Here is a 22,702-nt window from a genome sequence, read left to right as displayed (position 1 = left end):
GAACTACGCTCTATACTATTACAATTACTGGAATGGTATTTCGTTTGTACAGGCGATATGATTATCATAAGGCGATGGTGTCAAGCATGTCGGTGGACGTAGTGACGATTTATTATAATCGATGTGTAATCAATTATTGGAAACATTACGTTGCAAGTAGTGTGTAGAAGATTCCAACAAGGTGCTACACGACGTGTAGTGCTGAATTGTGCATAACATTGTATAGAACTGTCGAGCTACCGTGTTAGCATTTACAGTGACTAATGTGCAGGATTCCAAATCGTTTGAACGAGATAAATGGATCTGCGAATTTTCAGTCCCTGCCCTTATGCAAATTTCTTCATCTTCTTAACAACTAGGATCTCGGCTCTCAAGTTTCCATATAATATTCTCGACATATCAACAAGTCTTCAATATCTTTAATTTCTTTAAATTCTTTCCTCTTTCTTTGTATATTTTACAAACGAATTTCGATACTTTACTATGTTCGTTTGCATCTCGGCCGAAACTACAGATACAAATGTAAATGCAAATTCAATTCCAGTTTGGTGGACAGAGGAAGAGACAGAAAAAGAGAAGGGAGAGAATGGTAGATTGTGCTAATGGTTGTAGACACGACGTGGCGCTAACGTCACGTGCGAGGCCACTAATGAACGTTCTAATGCTGCTTGGCATAGGCCCAACGGCTGGTCCAAATGCTCGGTAAAATCATATCTTGCCTGGAATCGTAATCGGATCTCTTCGAAGACGTATTATACCTGCGCATCACCAGTAGTCTTGGCAGAACATGGATAAAAACACGACGGACCCACGGTGCCATCACGTGCGTCTGTGGCGACCGGAAGTGAACATTAAGGACTACCACGGTTACGCATATACTGAAAATAGACGTTATATTAAATTATACTGTCACATATAATTTACTTATTATAAAAACTTAGAACTCAAATTAAAATCGAACTTAGAGAGTCAAACCGTAATTTAGAAATTTTACCATACAATTATTAGCTCGAACAGAATTAATCATACGTTACTAATACTCAAGGTCAAACGGAGATTCCAATCCTCCGCTATATAACAGTTTATTTGTATAATAAATTAGTTATAATGCTTTAGTATAAATTTCGTAAGAAGCAGGTTTTAGAAATTTAAATATTTGTCGATCGTTATACCTGAAGGTGTCTAAGATCATGGTGAAGAGGACGAATTTACCGAGAAGCGGTACCACGAGTGACGTGGGCGGGATAATTTCGGCCAGCAGGAGGAAGAACACAGTCAGCGACAGTAAAATCGAAATTGATAAGCTGACCTGCAATTAAACGATCAATCGTGTCAATTACATCGTAACGATACATTTTCTCATTTTTTTTTTATTTTTTCGAAAAGAAACGGTACCTACCAAGAAACAAAAAGGTAAACGAAAAGAGAGAAAGATACAGGAGGAATACAGGAAAAGAAAGAAGTGGAAACAATCGAAGAGAAAGTTCTGATACGATTCAGAATGTAGTGGGCACGCTCGAGCAAAGTGACTCCACCACAAAGAGACAAAGAGGTAGCCCTCGAGGTTAAGTGTGAAGAACAAAACGTTCCTTTCATTCGTTCATGACACAGTATTGTATTTCGAAACGTGTTAAGGTCGTGTCATTACTTGTGATACCAATTATATAGCGATTAGAAAGAAAACGAACTCGACGAAGAAGAAGCTCGTGTCCATTAAAAAAATGTCCTTTTCTAATAGAAAATCGACGCCGCCTTAAATTACTTTCTTTCAAGTATTATTCCACGAATTTGCTGAATCCCCAAGGCGGATTTCTTTTCAAAGTAAATCCGAACTTTTCAAACAGAAGACGGTGTAGAGCCGTATACAGCCGCCCACAGGGAACACGCGAAGATAAATATGACTCGGATATTTCGCGATAGATTGGTGTAGGTTTCAAATCAGTAGGCAAACTAGAAACGAAGAACAAAGCCCGATTCGAGAGAGCATTGTTTCACCGGGCTGGCAGCATTTGCCTAAAGTAGCTAGTAGATTTGCAGTTCAAGCCGAATTCGTGCTCTTCGTCGCGATTGTCCTTTTCAAACGGGATTCACTGCGAGACTTTTGTGTTTGAAAGTTGTTTAGAGTCGATCATACGCGATATCAAGAAGAATACTTCTGAAGAAGAATGAATTGATATGGAGAAGGAAGTTTCTTTAAGCACTGGGCGATTGAAAGTATAATAAGTTATGGAATGGTCGCGGATTTGAAGAAGCAGTTTTATATTCGTTTCTATTAAATGTTCTTTAACGCGTTGAATGCAGCATGGGTCATCGGTGGTGCAGGTTGGACTTTCTATTTAGTCCATTGTAGTTATTCCGTGAGAAACAAATCTTGATAATGATTCGGAATATAATCATAGGCGATGCATAATTATCACGTACAATACGATTATAGTACCGTGGCCATCGATGGCCCACGTGGTTTGAACGAAAGATCACATGAAAATGGTTCGACATTCAACGTTTTACATTGAAGCACTTATTGCTAGCACTGCGCGTTATTCGAACTCGACTATAGGATATCTGTTATGAAATTGGAAGCTTTTTTTTTTAAATATCAAGAAATACGACCAGTCATGACGCGTAGAATACTGAATACTCCAGCGTTGTGAAGATCCGACGAAGAAAACGAGTAAGAAGAAATTCGTCCCCGTATCATTTTGTTTAGAAATAAAAGAAAAGTTCCATCGCGAAAACCGCGGAATAGACATAAGAAGGAAGAGGTCTTGAGACGGTGTCTTTTTCGCAACGAATCGAAGTGTCGGTGAGCGGCTGCGGATGGCACGCTGACATCTGACCTTCTCTCCTTTTTTTTTCACCACCCCCGCCGTCCTCGACGTTTCCTCCTTTACCCTTTCGCCGGCTGTTTCAAGCCAGAACAATACGACTGAATTATAGAGGCGCACACGGCGTCAAGTGGGTATCGGCTCGAGGTCAAGAGTCTACGAGGAATGGAGGCCGAACGGCATTTAGAGGTTTGCATTCCGAAGATGGATTTTGATATTTGACCCTCTCCACCCGGAATTCTGATCGAACGAGTCGACTTCACCCACGAAATCACCCTCTGCGCGACACACTGCGAATATTTTCAACTTCCTTTTGCTGGACATATTCATACACCGAAGCGCTTAAAAAATTAAACGTCTCATGGTGTTTACCTTTCTTAAAGGTTCTCTTCAATTCAGACTTGTTTCTACAGAATCCAATCTTTTTCTGTTAGTCAAAGACTTTCCGTTTCAGAAGAATATCATAATATCATAAAATATTATTTGAAATTGCTTTCCACGTTTTCAAACCTAATTTTGTTAATACCTTGACTACTGCGGCGGTTACTGGGACTCAGCGATACCACAGTTAATTAAAATATTCAAATTAAACGAACAGTCATAACTGTACAATAGCCGGTATTTTTAATATTACCATAGTAACATTAAGTATGTACCAAATGCTTTGCAAGTCGCTTAATTTTAGTTTTAGTAAAATTGAAGATTTCAACGCGCACATTATATTGTACAACACGTGAAATAAACTACGATAAAGACATACAATTTGATGAGCAATCGTGTTAAAACGTTCCATTTAACGGGCCTTTGTACGCCAAAATTCGTACGCTCGTTATTTACCAACGAAAGCCTAGGAAATGTACAATAAAGCTATAAAGCGTTAATATACCTTTTAAGAAGCAAAGGATTTAAACAATTCGAAGGAAGCCTTTTCATCTAGAAATGAGAAGAATAAAGGGGTTTCTTGTTTCACCTCGTCACGTGGAACGGGACACGGCGACGAATTTAATATCCTTTATTGGCTTTACTTTTCTCTCGAATCGTCCGCGCACCAACGAAATTTATCGATACACTTTCACGACGCCCTCAGTTCGTGGTTCTTATATTAAACTCGCGGAAACTCGGACGAACTTTTCCCGCTAGTAAATCGCGGCGAACGATGGACCATGCACCACTGTGAAAGATCAACCTTAACTTAAGATCAACCTTCTTCCATCAATTCGTTTCGATTAATCGTTAAGATTGCACATTCTGATGAACTTGTATCTATGATTTACAATTACTATAAACTTCTGACTTGTAAATATTATTATACTAACTGTGGGTCAGCTGTGTAACTGATGCACGACTGCGGCATTTTATACAAATTTTATTATGAGATATTATGTTTGAGAATATAATTAAAAACCTGAAATCTCGGTGGGAAATTGTTTTTCCCATCAAAGTGTTACAGAGAGCACTTTGGACATTTTATATATTTCTTTATATCTCCAGCGTATTTTATTTTAATTTTACTTTCAGATTTTACTATAAATGCATAAAAATCCGCAGTGATTAGCATCGCTCCTTCGTATTCCCACCTTCCTTTCTACGATTAAACCAGCGAGTGAAACGCGTGAAAATAATTAAATACCTTGAACAACCAGGAGAGAAAACAAGGAAACAGGGAATAAAAGGATGTGTATAGTTTTAATAAACACTGCTCACCTTCTCGCCACTGTCGCTTGGCAGATAGAAGACCAACACCGTGAGAAACGAGATGCCCATACACGGTATTATAAGGTTGACAGTGTAAAACAGAGTCTTCCGTCTCATGGTGATGTTGAACGTGATGTCGAGGTAGGGCTCGTCGCAGCACGTGTAAAATTTTTCATTTCTGCAAATGAAACACTGGATGTGACCGTGTTTCTAAAGATACCTCGGGTTACCTCGCGGCGAATTGTTATCTTGAAATTGTTCTCTCAACATGTACGCCATTTTGTTCTGCTACGAACGGCTGGATACGTCCGTAGAAATTTTCTCAGCCTGATTATACTTTCGTTTCGATTGGTGTTTCGCCAGAGGATTGCCAGTTTCTCGAGAATTGGCTCGAATCGGAGGAGTACTTGGAAAAGAGGTCTTAGGGGCTTAGGGGAGCGTTTAGGACGATTCCTAGGGGATGTCTTACCTCACGGCTGGGACTTCGAGGATATCCCACTCGACGGAAGTGTAAAACTCCGACAGATCGACGCCGATATCTACGACGTTGCTGCCACGGATCTCGTCGATATGCCGTAGATCGACCTGCGAAAGTTTCGATAAAACGTGTGTACTTGGAGGAAATTATTTATTGGCGTTAGAGAGCGGTAAAGTGTTTCAAATGCGTTTAGAAATGTAGCTATCGTATTTGACTATTGTACTATTTTAAACTTCATTAAGGAACCAACATCGCATTTTTAAAGCAATATTTCATTTCTGAAATTCTCATTCTCTTTTAGTTAAGCGATAACTTGTTTACATGCACTTTATTGAATAATTCACACGAAACAATTATTTTACTTGGTCCTTAATGATTAATTAATTGTCGATTAATTCCCTTTGTAAGTGCGAGAATTTTTTCATTTGTATGAATCGGGATGATGTTAAATAGAATAATATTTATCGATAATCGAAGTATGTTATAGAAGAACTTTGATACAAAATCTTGACGCGAAAAGTTTTATTGAATATTCGACGAATGTGGAACGAGGTATTTATACAATTTCCCATTAATTTTATTTAAAATATATTCTTCCACCTTTTAATCCGATCGTTGTTTCATAGAAGATTTATCAGTAAAACGATATAATTCCGTGAAAACAGAACGTATCAGTCAGGTTAATAGAGGAAACGCGAGGCATTACGGTAGATAGGTTTGATCCACTTGAGGGATGGAATACCATTCGATGTTCCTGATATTTACGTCCATTTCTGCCCGTTAAGTTGGAGTTAACGAGATTCCCCGGCGCAACCGCGCCGGAATTCTCGATTATTACTTCGAGACAACGATTCGAGGTGAAACATTGGGACACTGCACGATATGATGCTTTAAAATCGCCACTCGACACAGAAACTTCAGCCAAAGTGTCCGCGCGCGTGCGTGTGTGTGTCCTTTAGAAGAATATACAATAACAATCTCTCGTAAAGAAATTAGCAAACCTTTTAAAAAAGGACCACGCGAAATAAAAATTCCTTTCGATCTGTTTAGCGATCGTCGACCGTCCTCGACGCTTTTTAATTTCTATTTTTTTTCATATCTTTTAGAATCATCCTAACAATAGTAGGATATTATAAATTGTATTTTGTTAACAATTCTTTTATCTAATTTTTCAACATGCATTACTTAGAAAACTTTTGAATACTAATCGTTGGAAAATCCCTAATTGGATAGGGCGAAAATTTTCAAGTTCTTTTTCCTACAAAATTACATTCTGTCTATCTCAGATTCTTTAGGATCTTCGTAATGATAGTAGAAACGTTGACATATCTGTTTTATAATTGTTATCGTAATATTGCTTGACAGGTTTCCGAATATTAATTACTGGAAAATCTCCGATTGAATCGAATGAAAATGGCGACCAGCTATAAACGCTAATAGAAGGAAACATCTTGTTCGTCGACAGAAATTGACGATCCCAGAATTCACATACGATGCGGCGGATCGTTAAAAGCATCTCACGTAATCACCTCTTACGGAATGTCCATTTCGTATACCGTATATAAAGCTGATCGATCGGGGTATGTGTTTCTTATTAAATGAACTTGATGGATATCCCGTCGTCGCGTCTGATGACGCATGGACAACGTATCACACATATATGTATATGTGTACACGATATGCATTATTCATCGACCGGTATAGATACTTTACGCGATACTACTCGTGCTGCATGCACGACAATCGTCTGAGAATAATGACGCGAAACGATCGCGTCCTGCCCACTTGTAGCTTCGTTATATGTAAATTCTTCTTTCGTTCGACGATCCCGTAATTCTTTATAACATCGTGAATATTGATCAAAATTTTTCCTTTTTCTTTTTTCGGTTGATATCGAAGGAAAATTTTGCAGGATAACGAAGGTCTATCAATACTAAAATTATCAGAATGATCAAATGGACGTATTCATGATTTTTATAGAAATTTTACAGGTTCATAACGATGCGCCTTTGGGATTTGCTTCTTCCTACACTTAGTATTTCCTCTTGATTCTTCACTTCTCCTTTCATCTTAATTTTCTTGCTGCAAATTTTACATCCTAGTCGTCGGTAATTTTATTCCCTAATTATTCTTTCACCAAGTAACTTTATTATAGTATTTTGAGAAAGACTTTAGTGTAGGATTGAAACAAAAATCGGTAATAGTTCGGTATCTTTTGATAACAGGAGAGAGATGATTCACAATTTCGCTAAAAAGTTTATCCTTTAAAATTTTGCTTCTTGCAAAATTTTAATACCGCACCGTCACGTCGTTTGTTTCGCTGATATCGATTAGTTGAAGAGAAATAGAGGAATCCGACGGATCGAGGAAGTAATCGACGTGACCGGAAAAAGTGTGGCGGTACCGGGGTATAATAAACAACTCCGTGTATCGCGTAGACGAGATATTAATCATTGGAAATTTATGTACGTTTCATTCGGCGTACATCCGCGATGATGGCGTACCGTCCTCATGCATAGTGATAAGTTGGACCAAGCTGTTAGTCCGAGGCGCGCAATAACATGCAAATAAACAAATTCGCGGCGTCGCTTTGTGCAACTGACTCACGCGCCACGTTAATTACACTTTCTTAATCTAATTTCCGGTTACGCACCGTTCTCAGCTACGCCGATGCGTTCTGGCTGCTTCTACGAGCGAATCACGTTACGTTTCACGGTTGTTAAACCTCTCTTCGCCTGCTTTTTCTTTTCTTTCTCTTTTCTAATTTAAAATTCTATAACAAGGGTGGTTAGCATAAAATAGTGTTCTTGCGAGTGAATTGAATGTTCTTGAAAATTATACAACATTAACGCAATTGCATCGTGCAAGATGTCAAATTTTACTGAACACGGGTGTTTCTCAAAATTGAAGCAAGGAGGACTTTGATTAAAACTAAACGGAGATCTGTCGTTGAATCTTCGTTACGATATATGATAACGTTAATACATTCTTAATTTATAATTGTACAATTTTTGTACAGCATCAATTATTTCTTTGAACCAATAATACTCTTTTAGTCCTTTGAGATATAATTACAATTTGTTCAAACATAAGTTGTACTAAAACAATTTTTTAAAATCGACTGGAAAGTTTCATCGCTCGTAATTGCAATTCTTAGCATAATTTTATCACAAGTTTCCCTCTTATCTTTCTTGAAAATTTCTAACACCCTTTTGAACACGTCTTGAATGAAGATGACCTCTTCTTGATAATGAGTAAAATGCTATGAGAAAGTTAAAGACGATCGTTACCTGGAAGCCATCGTAAGTCCACGAGCCGAACTTCATGACGCACGTCTGCTCGTCGAACGGGAAGTATTCTACGTCGATCTCGCAGGAAGACTTGTATATGGCCGGTGGCTTCCATTCGACCCTCCCTGTGTAATTTAACGTCGCCTTCGTTGCCAGCGTCACCTCGAAATTACCGTCGGCACTGTTCAAATCAAACGGATCAACCATTATAATTAATTGTAAATCGATAAAACTGTCCTTTGATTTTCAAAATTTTCAAAGATAATATTTTTGTCGATTGTTTGGAAATTAAGTGGGGTTTAATTAATAACGGAATTTTTAATTAATATACGTAGAATATTTTTGTTTGTCCACTTGTATTTTTTTAACGTTAAAAGAAAAGTATATATATATATGTTATATTGTTAATGAAAGTTTCAACTAACAATGGAATTTTTACTTAATTTCTGGCGAGGAAGAACTTTTATTCTCATATTGTACGAAGTCTTACTTTTTTATTTCCAACTTGTCAAATACGAGAAATCTTATTTCTTATCTCTAAATTATAAAATTTGCCAAATTTTTATTTATTCTTGAATCGTGGTAAATTAGCGAAATTTTATGTTATATTATTTAATATCGGACGTTTGTTGAATATTAGCCAATGAAGTAGCAAGAAATACGAGTAGAATTTCATAGGGCAGAGGATAAATCGAGTTTGCTCCGTTATGAAAATTCCAAAACTAGGAGATTACTCGTGGCAGTTCGCCAAGTAATTCTAGATGGTCTTTTATGTCTTATGCCCTCTACAAAGTTAGATCCATTAAGGAGTAGCACTAGATATTAATGTGATTTGCTTGGTGACGAAAAGAAGTCCTTACTTGTTATACAAAACTATATCGGGCCTCCATATATGATCGGATGGCACGTGCAACATCTCCACCCCACCATATTCCTTTGGATCCCACTTTAACTTGTAATCGTACCATGACTGCAACAAGACACATTTCAATGATTTTATAAAAACAATATACCTACTTTCGGGGAAAGTATGTTTGAAATAATTATTAAAGAAATCTGATAAAAAATCCTAAAGTACTCGTCGAAAGAAATACTAAGTATACTTAATTCATATAAATTTACAAATCAATACTGTCCATGTAATATATCATTTCGTATTCCTTTTCATAACAATGAAAACAATGAAACGAATGAACCATTGAAGAATTTCAGAGTACGTATTAACGTAGCAAATGGAAAATATCTTCTAACACTTCAGCTTTTGTAAAATACGAAATAGAGTTATCTGCCTTACTATGATTTCTCATCGACAATAATCCTTCGATGAGAAACGATATTTTTTCTTACTGTTTTTTAATCGACATATACATACGTATGTATTTTTTGTATGTATTATCACGATGCACGCTCTTATCAATCACGCCTAGAAAAAGACTACTCACCGACAGGATTAATAGTTATAAGTTTCATGTAAATACATTGATCAATTGTAGAGTCACGAGCCTTTCTTTTTCCTCTCGATGAATACCATATACCATTAGTGTTGGATTATTATTTTGTAACACTCTGCATATGTATAGAGTTGAATAAAATTCAACGAGAAAGGAAAGAAAGAAAAAAAAGAAAAAGAAAAAGGAAAGAAAAGAAAGCCCTGATGAAATTAAGCGCAACGCCGGGCTAAAAATATTCGAGGGGCAAATTATGAAGCAGAGGGTGGAAGCATGCCCCAGAATTGTATTTCCCGTATCGTTCGTGTGTGCGATTATCGCGCGGCCGTTTGTTCTTTTCAGCTTTTTCCACGACGGATTGTTTCCGTGAAACTCGGCCTGCCACGAGCAGCAGGCTTACTTTGTTCGCGACGTTGAACAGTTTTGACGTCTGTCAGCCTCTCCGTCGGATCAGATCCCGGGTGAAATTAATTAAAACGAAAGGAACGATGAAACACGCCGCTGATGGGATATATGCCGGGCAAAATGCCCAGGATTACACGTGTATGCCTTGTGTATGCCACTGTTTTGGATATCTCGGGGAGAACGTGACAGAATAAAAAGAATAGTGGTATGCAAAGCTTAAAAAACGAACGACAAACGAATATCAAAATGATAAATATCAAAGTTATAAATACTGTAAGTAATCGAGAGGTTGGAAGGAAAAACGATACGAACGATGAAATCTTTAATTTTGTCATTTTCCGTCTAATTGTATTTTTCTAAAGTCAAGAAATATCTCAAGTTCGAACAAGATGTAAAAAGGTATGGTTATTAATACGTATAATTTTTTATTTCAATTTTGTCTTCAGCATATTCTTATGAAACTCTTTTCGTTCGATAAAATGAAAGCAAGATTAAAATAGAAAAATTTGAATTTTAGAAAAGTTGAACTGTTATAAAGGAACGTGTATGCCAAAGAACTTTAAAACACATCATTAGACACCGGTGGACTTTTATGTACTTACGAGAAAGTTAAGTGCGTCAAAATGCACATAATACGCAAAGATATTAAAAGTATCCGAAGTATAGCACTTACTGTAACATCCTATGACTGGAACAAATTCCTTTAATTGTGTTTATAAAATTAATAATTTGTATAAATATCGCCAGTCTACATATTACTGAACGCACTTATGAAAATTTCAGAGATTTCTCCACCGAATCCCTCGAGTTTAACGAATGAAATTCTTTTTCGATCGATCGACACGAATAATGTTATACGACTCGACTTATTTCTTGCAGGTGGAAATGTTTTCAACGTTTGAAACGTCTCGTATATTTTTGCGTTGGAGAGAAAAAGTATAATGAGAGAACGATAGGAAAGCAAAAAGTGATTGTATAGAACTGTACGTCAGGCTAATTGACAGAGGGGATCGCAGAGAGCATGCGACAGAATGTTAATTAACGCGAAGCAAGGGAGGTCTTTTCTGGATATCTCATTTATGAGAGAAAAACTGTGGGAAAAGGAAAAATAAAACGAACCGATGAAAAATAGCAGGTAGTTCATTTACCGACGAATTTGAAAAAATATTCGACAAAGTTATTCTACTTTATACATTCTTCCAATTTTTTTAAATAATTAAACGATCGAATAATGAAACAGATAAATGATCGTGTGATTTCTCGATAGAAAAGAAATCCAATAAAATTAGCGAAGAATAGCGGCAGAGAACGAAACTGTGTTTAACCAATGTCTGATCAGTGATCACTGAACTATATGTCTGACCTATATTATTTGATACCACTTAATTCCTCAAGCTACACATTCTACAACGTTTCCTAGACAGAACGTTAAATCTTTTCAGCTTGTCTATTCTCCGTAAGTTACCTAAGCCTCTAAATGCTTGTGTCATATGGAGAAACATCATATGTATAGACATTATCGACAGATAAATACTCCATTCTATCCCAGTGCTATTTCTCTTGATACGTATCACTTCTTGGCCATTTAATGACGAGCCATAAGCTGTTAAAGCAAATACAGTCGATTCTGACGCTGGAGATTACGATCTAACAAAAAATGATCATACTTTTTGTCGTTGATGAATGCACATAATACGCAAAAATATAGAAAATACCCAAAGTACATTACCCTTTACGATAGTTCACAGGTAAAACAATTTCTATCTAAGTTTCAATTTGTACATTATATTTAGAAATATTCGGATTTGCGTGAATATCAGTCAAATAGTAAATACAGAATCTCATAGTGATTAGAATCATGAAAGATTTGGTAAAGACGAAGTGCTCGAAGATGCAAGCCGCCGAGTATAAATTTCACGGACGTAATTCCCATGGTAATACTCGAAGTACCTTTACGTTAGAATTTCAAGCTCTTACCGATTAAATCGATGGTGGAAACAGCGGTTCGAAGGTCAACTGATAGGCAAACAAACGAAATTCGACGGAAGCCTCTCTCTTTTCGTTCGAGCGTTTGTTACACGTGGCCGAAGCTCCATTAATATATGCGGGAGCACAGAGTCCCAGCGAACCATCAATATTTGATCTGATTATATATCGGTTCTCGTCTTTATGTACTTACGGTCGTTACCTGGTGACGCTGTCTAACAGATTAATGGCCCGCAAGTACCGCGTATCCCATCAGCCGCGATCGAATACGATTCATCGAGGCGATCGCGGATTCAATTAAGAGAAATTGAGCGTCAAAAATGGACGAGCGTGAAAGCCAAGGCAAACACCATGGATCGATTTCACGTTTTGTATTATAAAATTGCCGATCAAACGATAACATTTGTCTTCTGATTACTTTTGTGATTTTCAATATTTTCCACGTTTCATCGTCAGTATTTTGTGGCTTGATTTAACTACATAACGCTCATGTTCGTGTGATAGACGGATACAGCTAATGTATTTTTTCTACTAACACATTTTCAACACATCTGTTTAATGAAAGATCATATTTTCATATGGTTGGTTTCTTTTACTTTCTATCTCGTGTTTATTTCGTATTTATTGTACTGAAAATATAAAATATAGTGTTAGAATTATAAAATAAAAAAACATACATTATTATATAGCTAAGAAACAATTGCAAGAACAATACAATTTCTAGAAATTTAATTACTTTGTAGTAACCAAATAATCATTGTAGAACGGATCACCTTTTAGAAATTATTCTTTTTAATCACCTAAATTCTTCTTTTCAATTGTCTGTAACAATTATCTTTTCGCTGTTCGCTTGTAACTTCTCTGCTATCGCTAATTTCGTGTAAGATAACGATAAAAAAAGGGAGAAGAAGGTGGAGGGATGAAATGGATGCACGGAAACGGATGCGAATCTGTCTTACGTAATCTACCGTTTGAAAGTGGGTTGCACGGTTCACCGGACTTATTTTGCGACTCTCGAGTGGAAGCTTCTGGCTGATTTTCGTTTTACCGACTATCCGCACATATTCGTATGCCCGTTTATATATTCGCGCAAAACAATGGCCGGTGCTGCGACTGGAAATGAAACTTATGCAACCGGAACCAAGTATACTCTACGCTTTTTCGGACAGAATTTAGTTAAATGCAAAACGTGTTATAAGACATACCAAGTATAAAAGATCATTTCCTCTCTCTCATGCATGTAATGTGTACACGTACCTGTTCGACCCAGAGGTTCGTCGTCATGATTTGATTTTTGAGATTCTGCAAAGAAGCAAGAAGAATGATCCTCTTTTTTTTGTTTCAAGTTTTTAAGTAGTATTGTATAATGTCTAATGACAATGGTACACGTTTAAGAAGCACAAGGAATAATTCTCTTTTTCTCAAATTTCTATCAGTTTCTGAGAAATGGAAATAGTATTCGATAGCAGTGATGTTTAATATAAACCGTAAGACATTTAAGACGCACAAGGAATAACGCCCTTCTTTTCTTTCAAAGTTTCTTAGCGTTTTTTTTTGAAAAATAATGTTATCTGACAACAGTAATGTTTAATGAAAACAGTGTAATAAAATTCTCGGAAACGATATTTTCATCTTTGTAATGAAATATATATTTTTATAAGTATACCGATCGTTTGTTTCTAACATGCTTATGTCTTTGAACCTAATTAAATGTTTCCTATTTCTCAACTATGTGAAAGGTGGACTTATCGCGTTTACTTCGTGTTACCTTCGCTTGCCAATTAATTTAAGGTGAAACTTACAACATCGATCAACTGCGAGAGTTTGAGCTTGATTTTAACGGTGAGGGCGTCTGTGACGTTGACCACTGGACGAACCAGCTTGTTGTAATTCGACAGGAGGTCGTCGTACAATCGTTTCGCGTCTGGATTTCCTGAGCATCCTGAAACAAAATCGAGAAAAGGAATAAAAAATGACAGACAAATTGCAGACCAACCTGATCGATATATTGGAAAATCATTGGCAACTCGAGTTCCAAAAGATTTTCGATAAAAGGCTAGGAGTGGTTTAACGCTTTTTTGTAGAGAATGGCCGATTTATCTCTCACGCAGAAATGCAAACAGACTACAATTTGGCTTTCGAACGGGCTGATACGAACAGTTCGATCGAGCAGTGGAAAGGGGATGAACAATTTTGACCGCTTAATACGCGAAAGCCACGCAATTCTACTGGATGTTCCTGTTATTTTCGCGTCTTTCGAGACTGTGATTTAAAACGTTTCGGTATTTAATCGCGGAAAATCGATGCGTTGAATTTTATATCGATGCCGAAATCTCTGTTTAGATAATTTCCATTCGCAATGCAAGTATCGATAATCGACCTTCACAATACTATTCTGATTTCTTTATTGTAATAAAGAAGCTTTTAATGAAACAGTCATTTCTTTATTGTGCCATTTATTTTTGTATGATAATTACGGAAAAATTTGAAAGAATGTTCCCGATATCGGCATTATTTACTTAAATATCATCGTCTGTGGTAAGACAAAGAAATAAATATTCAAGATATTTCTACTGATCCAGGGAATACAGAATATACCGACAAACATTTGATAAACAGACTTTTTACTCACGTTGAATCCCGCCGTATCAAATTTTGGGAAAACTGCACGTTACATGCATTTGTTGATATTTGTCCCGATTCTACATTCAAACGCCGCGCTGTGCAATGTAATTAATATTCGAACACAACGATGGCGTCGAGGATACAGAGGATTCTGTAGGATCACGTATTTATTCCATACGTTAAACGCGATCCTTGCAACTGATTATAATTACGACCGATTAAGCCACAGGATAAAACGGACGCCAACGGCGATTTCGTTAGCGATCTTTGTTCAATGATACCATTAATTTTGTAATAGATTTCGCTGGCAGGTTTCTCCCCCTCTCCACTGTACATGTTATTTATCGTTTCCGAACATAATATTACCGATGTTTTACGAGTTCCCTGGAGCGATACCAGGATAGTTCATAATACGCGTCAACGGTATACGGACCAGCTCTGGCTACAATTTCGGTTTTGAAGCGGTGCCAGAATATTTACGGTACACCTTGCACGCGTTTGACGATCTTTGTGATTCGTGATGCATTGTTTTACAATATTCCACGAACCGGTGTTCCACCGACAAGACGTTGTTTTTTTCGTTTTATTTTAAAACGCGATAAAATTTCGTTTTGGACGTTGCTCTTTTAATTTGCGATTAAAATCTTTTTAATCCCTTAAGGTCCAAGTCTGCAATATTAGCAGATTAATCCGCGATGTTACTAGCTGGATTTTATGAGTTTAACCATTAAATATAGACGTACGTATCTTTGCTATTATCACAGAGATACAGTCTTTCAGGTTATTTAAGAATTTCATTTATTAAATCGCTGTATTATAAAAGGCTAAAATTCTTTAGGAAATCGCGAATGACGAAATAAAAATATAACTTTCATTTCGGGAAAGATCTTTCGACAAAATTTCATGGATAAAAGATTAAACAAAGGCGAGTTTTCCTATAATTTAGCTCTTAAAGGGCTCAAAGATAAAAAAATATGAAATTTCTCCGAAAATATCGTACATATATATATACTATGTTTGAAAACGAGCGGAAGATTGAACTGGTTTGCAGAGAAAAACTCGCTCGTGATATCTATAAGCGTATTCGTGGAAATATCTCTGATAAACGAGAAATGTGTTGCGAAATTTGAAAGATGCCTGGAAGGAATCGCGGGTAGGTTGGAAGGAAACGTGAGAGAAGTTGATACGATATCTCGAAGGAATCGATCAGAAATCATCTACGCAACATCGCGCAGCGCAACGAAATAAATTCGAACGATTAATCTGTGTCACATACGTAACAGATATCGCGCGTCGTTCGTATAAATGACTATTTCATTTTCAGCAATTATTTTTTACACAAACGGATAATCCTCTTCCCCGAGTAATATAAAATAGAAGAATTTCGCGTCTTTTTGTTAGGTTTTTGTCGAATTGGACGTTTAATAGGGATTATAGATAAAATTTCATCCTACACGAATTTTATTCATATTATTTTTCAATATTGCGCTACTATATATAATACTATCGCAATATTATTTGCAACCACTGCAGACAACGGCTTTTCATTTAATATCGGATAATAATAATCCAACCCAATCTAAAGTAATAGTAAACATTTAATTGTATTTGTCTGATTTTATCGATTTTCTAAATATAATACCAAATATACTGAGGTGAAATTTCAACCATGATACAATGATTAACGTGATAACGTGATTAATCAACAGCTTTTAAGGGCTAAAATAGCATTGCAAACTCGGCGAAGTCGTGTACGGTGTATTCGTAAATAATATATTCACGATGACGTTTCCATTTGAACGAAATCACGAGTTTCGACCGTCACGTAATACGTTGGATCAGAGATGTAATGATAACCTGTAGCACGAACAGATGGCTATCGATTCGATCGCAATCTTTCGTGAGTAATCGGTTAACTAGCCGGAAATTACGTGCGCCTCGAACGTGCCCGACTTGGTTTTCGAGGAAGCGGATGCAAGCTGCATGAATCGCGGGCCTGCGTCGGACTTACACAAACGAATTCAACGTTTCAATCGTCCGTCTGTTTTAAAAGCTCGCGACAAATAAAACTACTCCAACATCGGAATATTCTTACCACTCTTTATCTACGATAAAACGATACGATAGTAAAAGAAATCTCCATTTCTGTTACTCGAAAGATAATTAAAATTGTAATATGGTAGTAATTAAATATGTAGTAATTTAAATATCGAAGACTCTGACGCCAAATAATGTTTTCCCTACTTTTAAAGCATCCTGGTATAATTAAATAATAATTTCAACGTTGAAAACTCTAACGCTAGATAATAATTTCGTTAGTTTTAAAGCTTCATCGATAGCAAGACGAGTGAAATCTGCTTTTTACAATCTTTTCGACGACTCTTTCGGACATGAACGACGTGGAAACGGAGCGAAGAAGCATTCGTTATCGACAGCGCGACGATTAATAAAAATTTGTTCTGTCCCTTTAGAGATAGATTTTGACTATGGTTTAAACGTTAATGGAATCAGACGGACACAGTAGTTTTTCTCCTCTCCGACGATCACAGCGGAGACAGAAGAGTAGTTGGAACATTGCTGGGGATTTTGACTGGAAGCACAAAGCCTTTGGTGGTTGGCCAATTGGAAGAGAGACTGTGTCAGTCGTGACCGATTACTCTTATCTCTCTGCTGGTTTCTGTTTCTCGTTGAAGGTTTTTTAAAAGCCTGTTCGATAACCGTATCCTAAAACGATGTTTTAGCTTGTCAATTATTGCGATTCGAAACTTGATCTTTCCTAAAGTAAATATATAGATACCGATGTTTAAAGCACAGAAAGACGTAAGTTTATGTCTTGAATCTTTGCTAAGAAGATATACCTGCATACTAATTTAATGTATCATGCGACAATTACTTTCTGTTGGCAAGGGAATCAATCGCGACTACAACAGTTACACAATATATAATTGACTATAATTTAGAAACGTGTAAAACGTCCATACGCGAGGTACGATTAAAAGTCTCTTCCTCCTTTCTTTTGTTCCTTTTTATTTCTTACTGTACTTTTATAGTTTACTTTCCATCTCTCTGCACCATCTCTCCCACCATTTTTTCTTTTTTCTTTTTCTTCCCTTCTTCTCTTCCCACTCTCCACATCGTTGTATTCGTCTCCTCTCTCTTCCTTTCTCCAATCCCAAGTGATCATCAGATACTCTATTCATCTTGAAACAACCTTCAGCGGTTTAGCGGATGAAGTTTCGTTAGCAGACTATCCCAAAGACCATCGAGAGATTTAGGTCGCAGTCCGGAACCAACCAGAAGTTGGGTATTTGTGATCGAACATCTTCCGAAAGCTCTCCAGCAGCCTGCACGATTATCCACAATGGAGTTGCACGTTCGTTCAACTCCGATGTCGGGAATCGGGTTTAATCGCCGCAATCGTCGAGCAGAGCGGACGAAGCTAAAAAGGAAACGAAACGAAAGGAAGTACCGGTATCGGTCGTCGAATCAACGTCCGTGAAATTGTTGCTGCCTAGACGACGAGCAATAAGAACTAGCACTGTATTACTGACGCGATATTGCGTTTCGCGCGAGACGGAATTGCTCGATGGGCCGAATGTATCGAGAAATATAGAGGCCTGCGCGAGGTGGATGTTTAAAAGATACTTCGGCCGCGGCTCGAGTACCCACTTATCCGGCTGTTTATTTCCTGGGGAAAAAACGCCGGCTACTTTCCCAGCAGAGATTTTCAACGAGAGAACGCCGCAGTTCCTAGTCGACGATGAGATCGATACGAGACAAAGGAAAACGAGCCGAGTTACCGATACGCTACGGTGAAGTGGGTTTCTCTACGTTTCGTATTCTTGTTCGATAAAATTCCCATATTATCGTACCTCTTGGCATACGTGCGTTTTTTTCTGTCTCGTGCTTTGTCTTTTTCTATTTCGATCATCCATTGACGATCTTATCGAACCGAACTTGACATCTCGTTCCGTATCCGCTTTCAACAATCGAACGAAGAAAAAAGCACGTTTACCTAACGTTTATTTATCGATAAATATTCAACTCGAAAACATTCGTCATACGTGGAACAATATTTGCGAAAGGACTCGACTTGTACATTTTTACGCGTAATAAAAAAGACTGCTGACAAAAATGGTAGTGACGGAGAAAGCAGTAAAATGTTCTTATCAGAAGCGTGAAAATTGATTAGCGGGAGAATTCTTAGTAGGAATTCAACTAGTTTGATATAATGGGTCTTTCAGAAATTAATACATGGCAAATGTAAGTTTATTTGAAAACCGTTCAAATACTAGAAGTCATCTAGAGTTGTCAGTTAAATCCGAGGAAATAAGAATAGGCACTTAGCCGCGCGAGTATTAGGAAACCCATCTAGTTCGATAAGTAGTACAAGTCAACGCGTGGTCAGACAAACGGTATATAAGTTCCAAGTAAACCGACTAAGTAGAATGGGATAGTGTTTGTTCAGGCAGCCTGTGCTTACACTGTTAAGTGGAATGAGTATGTGATTGTTCAGACAGATAGAACAAGATTAGTTTCTTCAATGACAAAGGTAAATATAATTTAATCGCCAACCAAACGGGCAGAGATAATACTTTACATATAGCTTGCCAAGATACCGAGGATTTAACAGAATTTAACTCGATACGCATTCTCGATTCTCAATACTCCAACGATGTTTAACATTCTCCAGTATCTTCTATAGCGAAAACAATAGATTCTACGTTTCGTCTGTTTCTTATCGAATTAATTACGCGAAATCTGTGTCGACGATCATGAACAGGACATCAATTCCCACAAACGGAACATCGGTCGAACACCTGTATCACCGCCGCATTACAATACTGGTTCAACACGAACCGCATATTAAGCGCCTGTATCAGGATCTATACGGGTACGATGTTACGCACCTGTGTACATGCGCACCACGTCTCACAAGCGTCGCGGAAACTTCGAACCGGCCGTAACTACCGCGCTTAATTCGCCTCGTAACTTTTTCTTCTCGTGTCTAGCATCGTTCCCAAGTTATAGCTTGTCCCAGTTTCCCGTTAGATGCTCTTTACTTCTAACGTAGACGCGAAGGAACAATCGTCCCTAGAAGCGTATCCTGACGAGCCGAATAGTTTAACAGAGATGAATATAAATTTCGTTCAGATGCAACAGATTCGAACAATTTGAAACGGCATGAAACCAGACACGGCGCTAACATTCAAGTGGAAAACACGATGAAATTTTTCAAAGACCGACACTACGACTCGTTTACACAAAAATTCAATTGTTTCTTATCAAATTCAATTATCTACTAGATAACTGGAAGGACTTGAATTTTGTGTAAGACGAACGTGACACCAGAAATTTTGTAGATCCTTTTCGAAAAATATAATAAACATTCGCATGCTTTTTCGCGAAGCGGTCAAAACGCTCGTTAACTATCGCTGGAAAAATGACTGGACGTTGATAGTCAGCATTGTTAGCGCGTCGTAAAGCATTTACATGCGAATGGGAGCCAAGTGAGTAAGGCTGATGCATATGCAGCAGACGTCGTATCTTATTCCTACGATAGTTATTCGTCGCTGGTTATATTTGGCGGTTTATTGTCTGGAGATGATAGGCTTCGCGCCTCGCAGAGTCCGGACTTCACAATGGAATAACGTGGCCCGGTTAGACGAATTCTATGGCCGATCCGTAGCCTTATCAGATCGAATACAGTAGATTTGAATTTTGAATTATGCTATTTCGATCTTGAACGTTTAAACGTGAAGTTATTAGCCTTGAGATTGAAACTTGGAACTTGAAATTAACAATTTTCAGTATCTGAAGTCGAAGCTGTTCCAATGTTCGAATTCTTCGAAGCTTGTAATTTTTGATATCTGAAATCTACAGTTTGGTATGTATAAGCTCCGATTGTTCGATAAAATCTGAAATTTTCATTTGATGACGCACGCTTTCCACAAACAACGCGCCCCTTCGTATTTTAATAGAGAAACGCTGTACTTCAAGACACTGAATTATTTATGTCTGCCGTATTTCTACAATTCGATGGGGCCCATAAACTGCGGCTGAACGTCAACGTCCATTTCAACTTTGTCCGCTAACATAATAGCCGCGAATGGCGAAACGCGAGTACCTTATTGTTGGGTAGATTTATTGAACTTACCTGATATGAGCACCAACACTATCCACATGATCCCCACCAGGCTCTTCATCATGTCATTGTGTCACGTCCAACTCATTTCTTCTCGCCTTCGTGCTCTCCGGACCCTTCAGTTCTAGCACTGAAACAGGGAGAACGTTGTTCGATTGAGTGCAACCGTGTGCCTTGAATAAGCATTTGCAATTAGCGCCAGAACACGTTCTCTCTCGATTTATGACCACACTTCACAAATCAATACGTCACTATCAATTTTCTTACCCGATAATTTGTTTATTCTTTTAACGGTTTTCTTCTCTACGAATCACATTTTACGCTTAATCTCTAGAAAAATTGAAATTTCGAAGCGAGGTACAAGTAACAAGTGCGATTCTAATGCTAAATGTCAAAGCTTAAAAGAGATATATTATTCGCGTGTGTTACCAGAAAACTTTCGATAGAAATTTGAAGTTTCAAGTGACGTTACTTTTGCGTAATCTTATGGCAAAAATTCACGATTGAATATTTAGTACAAGCGATATTTTGGAAGAATTACGAATCGACTGAATGTCGATAGTAGCGAAACATTGTCACTATTTTTGTTGCTGTGACGTGCTCGTATTATATACGTACCAGTGATTAATCTTGTTCAAACGAATGAGCGATTCAATTTTCTTTCTCGTCGGTTTAATTCTCTTTAGCGGACACGTATTACAGCATATTTTCTTTTTTACAAAAACGTTTCTTAACGAACGAAAAGATATCCTCTATAATCGTTCTGTGTAATAATGTAATTGTCCTTCCGTGTCTTTTAAAATTAAAACAGCAGAGAACATGATTGAATTCTGGGTTATTTAATACCTTGTGGAAATAATTTATTTATCCATAAACCTCTCTACAACACGTCGTAATACCTCTATTAAAGATATATTACTCCATACTGAATCAAGATTAAATAACTCGTCTTTATCGATTATTTATACTACGACGAATTCCAATTAAGGAAAGAAACGAGTTAGCTGACAGGTTGAGCCGATGTTTTTAGCAAGTACGTTTATTCCAATTTTCCTGCAGGAATTTATGCTGGTCATAAGACTGGTGATTACGTGATTTCGGATTCCTAGCTGAAATTTTCGCGTCGGATCTCGTAAATCTCTCTTAGTTAGGCGAGCGGAAACGCGATGGCGTATCTCTTGAAATATCGTTGAATCTGCAACTCGGATACATAAGCAGCTTCTCTCCTCCCCCAGGGCTGCCAACCGTTGTACATTCCCGTCGAAACTTTAAAACTGAACTGGAAATCTCGAGACCCGGATTTTTGTGGATTTTTCTCGATCGAATGTGCATGGTAGGAAGGAAGCAAGCAAGAAAGGAGGAAAGGAAGAATGCAAAAGTGATGTATCCGGTTGAAACGTTGAAGAAAACCAGCTCGTATCTATGCGGGAACGCGAGAACGCGATCGAAGAATTCAAGTCGATCGTAAAATGAAAAATGATTTTATACCGCTGAAAGATAGAGATTGAAATTGTCTTTCGAGTGTTCATCCACGTTGTTCGCTGTTGCGGATCGTATTAGAATATTTATTAGGTGGAGGGAATAAAAGCCACGTAAAACATGGAGTAAACTGGAGTTTTCTTTGCGGAGAATGTTCATCGTTCGCGTAATGTGTATTGTGTAACAAATGTTTTCTATAATTTGGAATTTCGAAAATATTGTAAACCGTTAAACTTTTAATGCGTTACAGGTAAATGACAAGATTGCACGGTGACGAGCATATACATATGTATGTGTAATTGGGAAATGCTTGTCAAGTTATTTGA

The 22,702-nt window shown here is 37.5% G+C and overlaps 1 protein-coding gene across 7 annotated transcripts in view; it reads right to left on the bottom strand.

Moving 5' to 3' along the window:
- Positions 1–22,702, bottom strand: part of Nachra3 (nicotinic acetylcholine receptor alpha3 subunit) — a 99,690-nt gene that overhangs the window by 1,873 nt on the left and 75,115 nt on the right. For 5 of the 7 annotated variants that reach the window (XM_072019627.1, XM_072019628.1, XM_072019625.1 and 2 more), the window contains 9 exons: positions 20,910–21,027; positions 13,930–14,069; positions 13,385–13,429; positions 9,149–9,258; positions 8,289–8,469; positions 4,990–5,105; positions 4,530–4,698; positions 1,173–1,309; positions 720–878 (listed from right to left, as the gene is read on the bottom strand). In XM_072019627.1, the coding sequence (XP_071875728.1) occupies positions 720–878; positions 1,173–1,309; positions 4,530–4,698; positions 4,990–5,105; positions 8,289–8,469; positions 9,149–9,258; positions 13,385–13,429; positions 13,930–14,069; positions 20,910–20,961 (1,109 nt within the window). In that variant the 5' untranslated portion in view covers positions 20,962–21,027. The remainder of the gene's footprint in view (positions 1–719; positions 879–1,172; positions 1,310–4,529; positions 4,699–4,989; positions 5,106–8,288; positions 8,470–9,148; positions 9,259–13,384; positions 13,430–13,929; positions 14,070–20,909; positions 21,028–22,702) is intronic. The other 2 variants (XM_072019630.1, XR_011802073.1) reach the window with 2 other exon arrangements.

Source organism: Bombus fervidus, chromosome 16 (genome assembly GCF_041682495.2).
Source record: "Bombus fervidus isolate BK054 chromosome 16, iyBomFerv1, whole genome shotgun sequence".
Taxonomy (NCBI): domain Eukaryota; kingdom Metazoa; phylum Arthropoda; class Insecta; order Hymenoptera; family Apidae; genus Bombus; species Bombus fervidus.
This window is presented reverse-complemented; position numbering and strand designations above follow the sequence as displayed.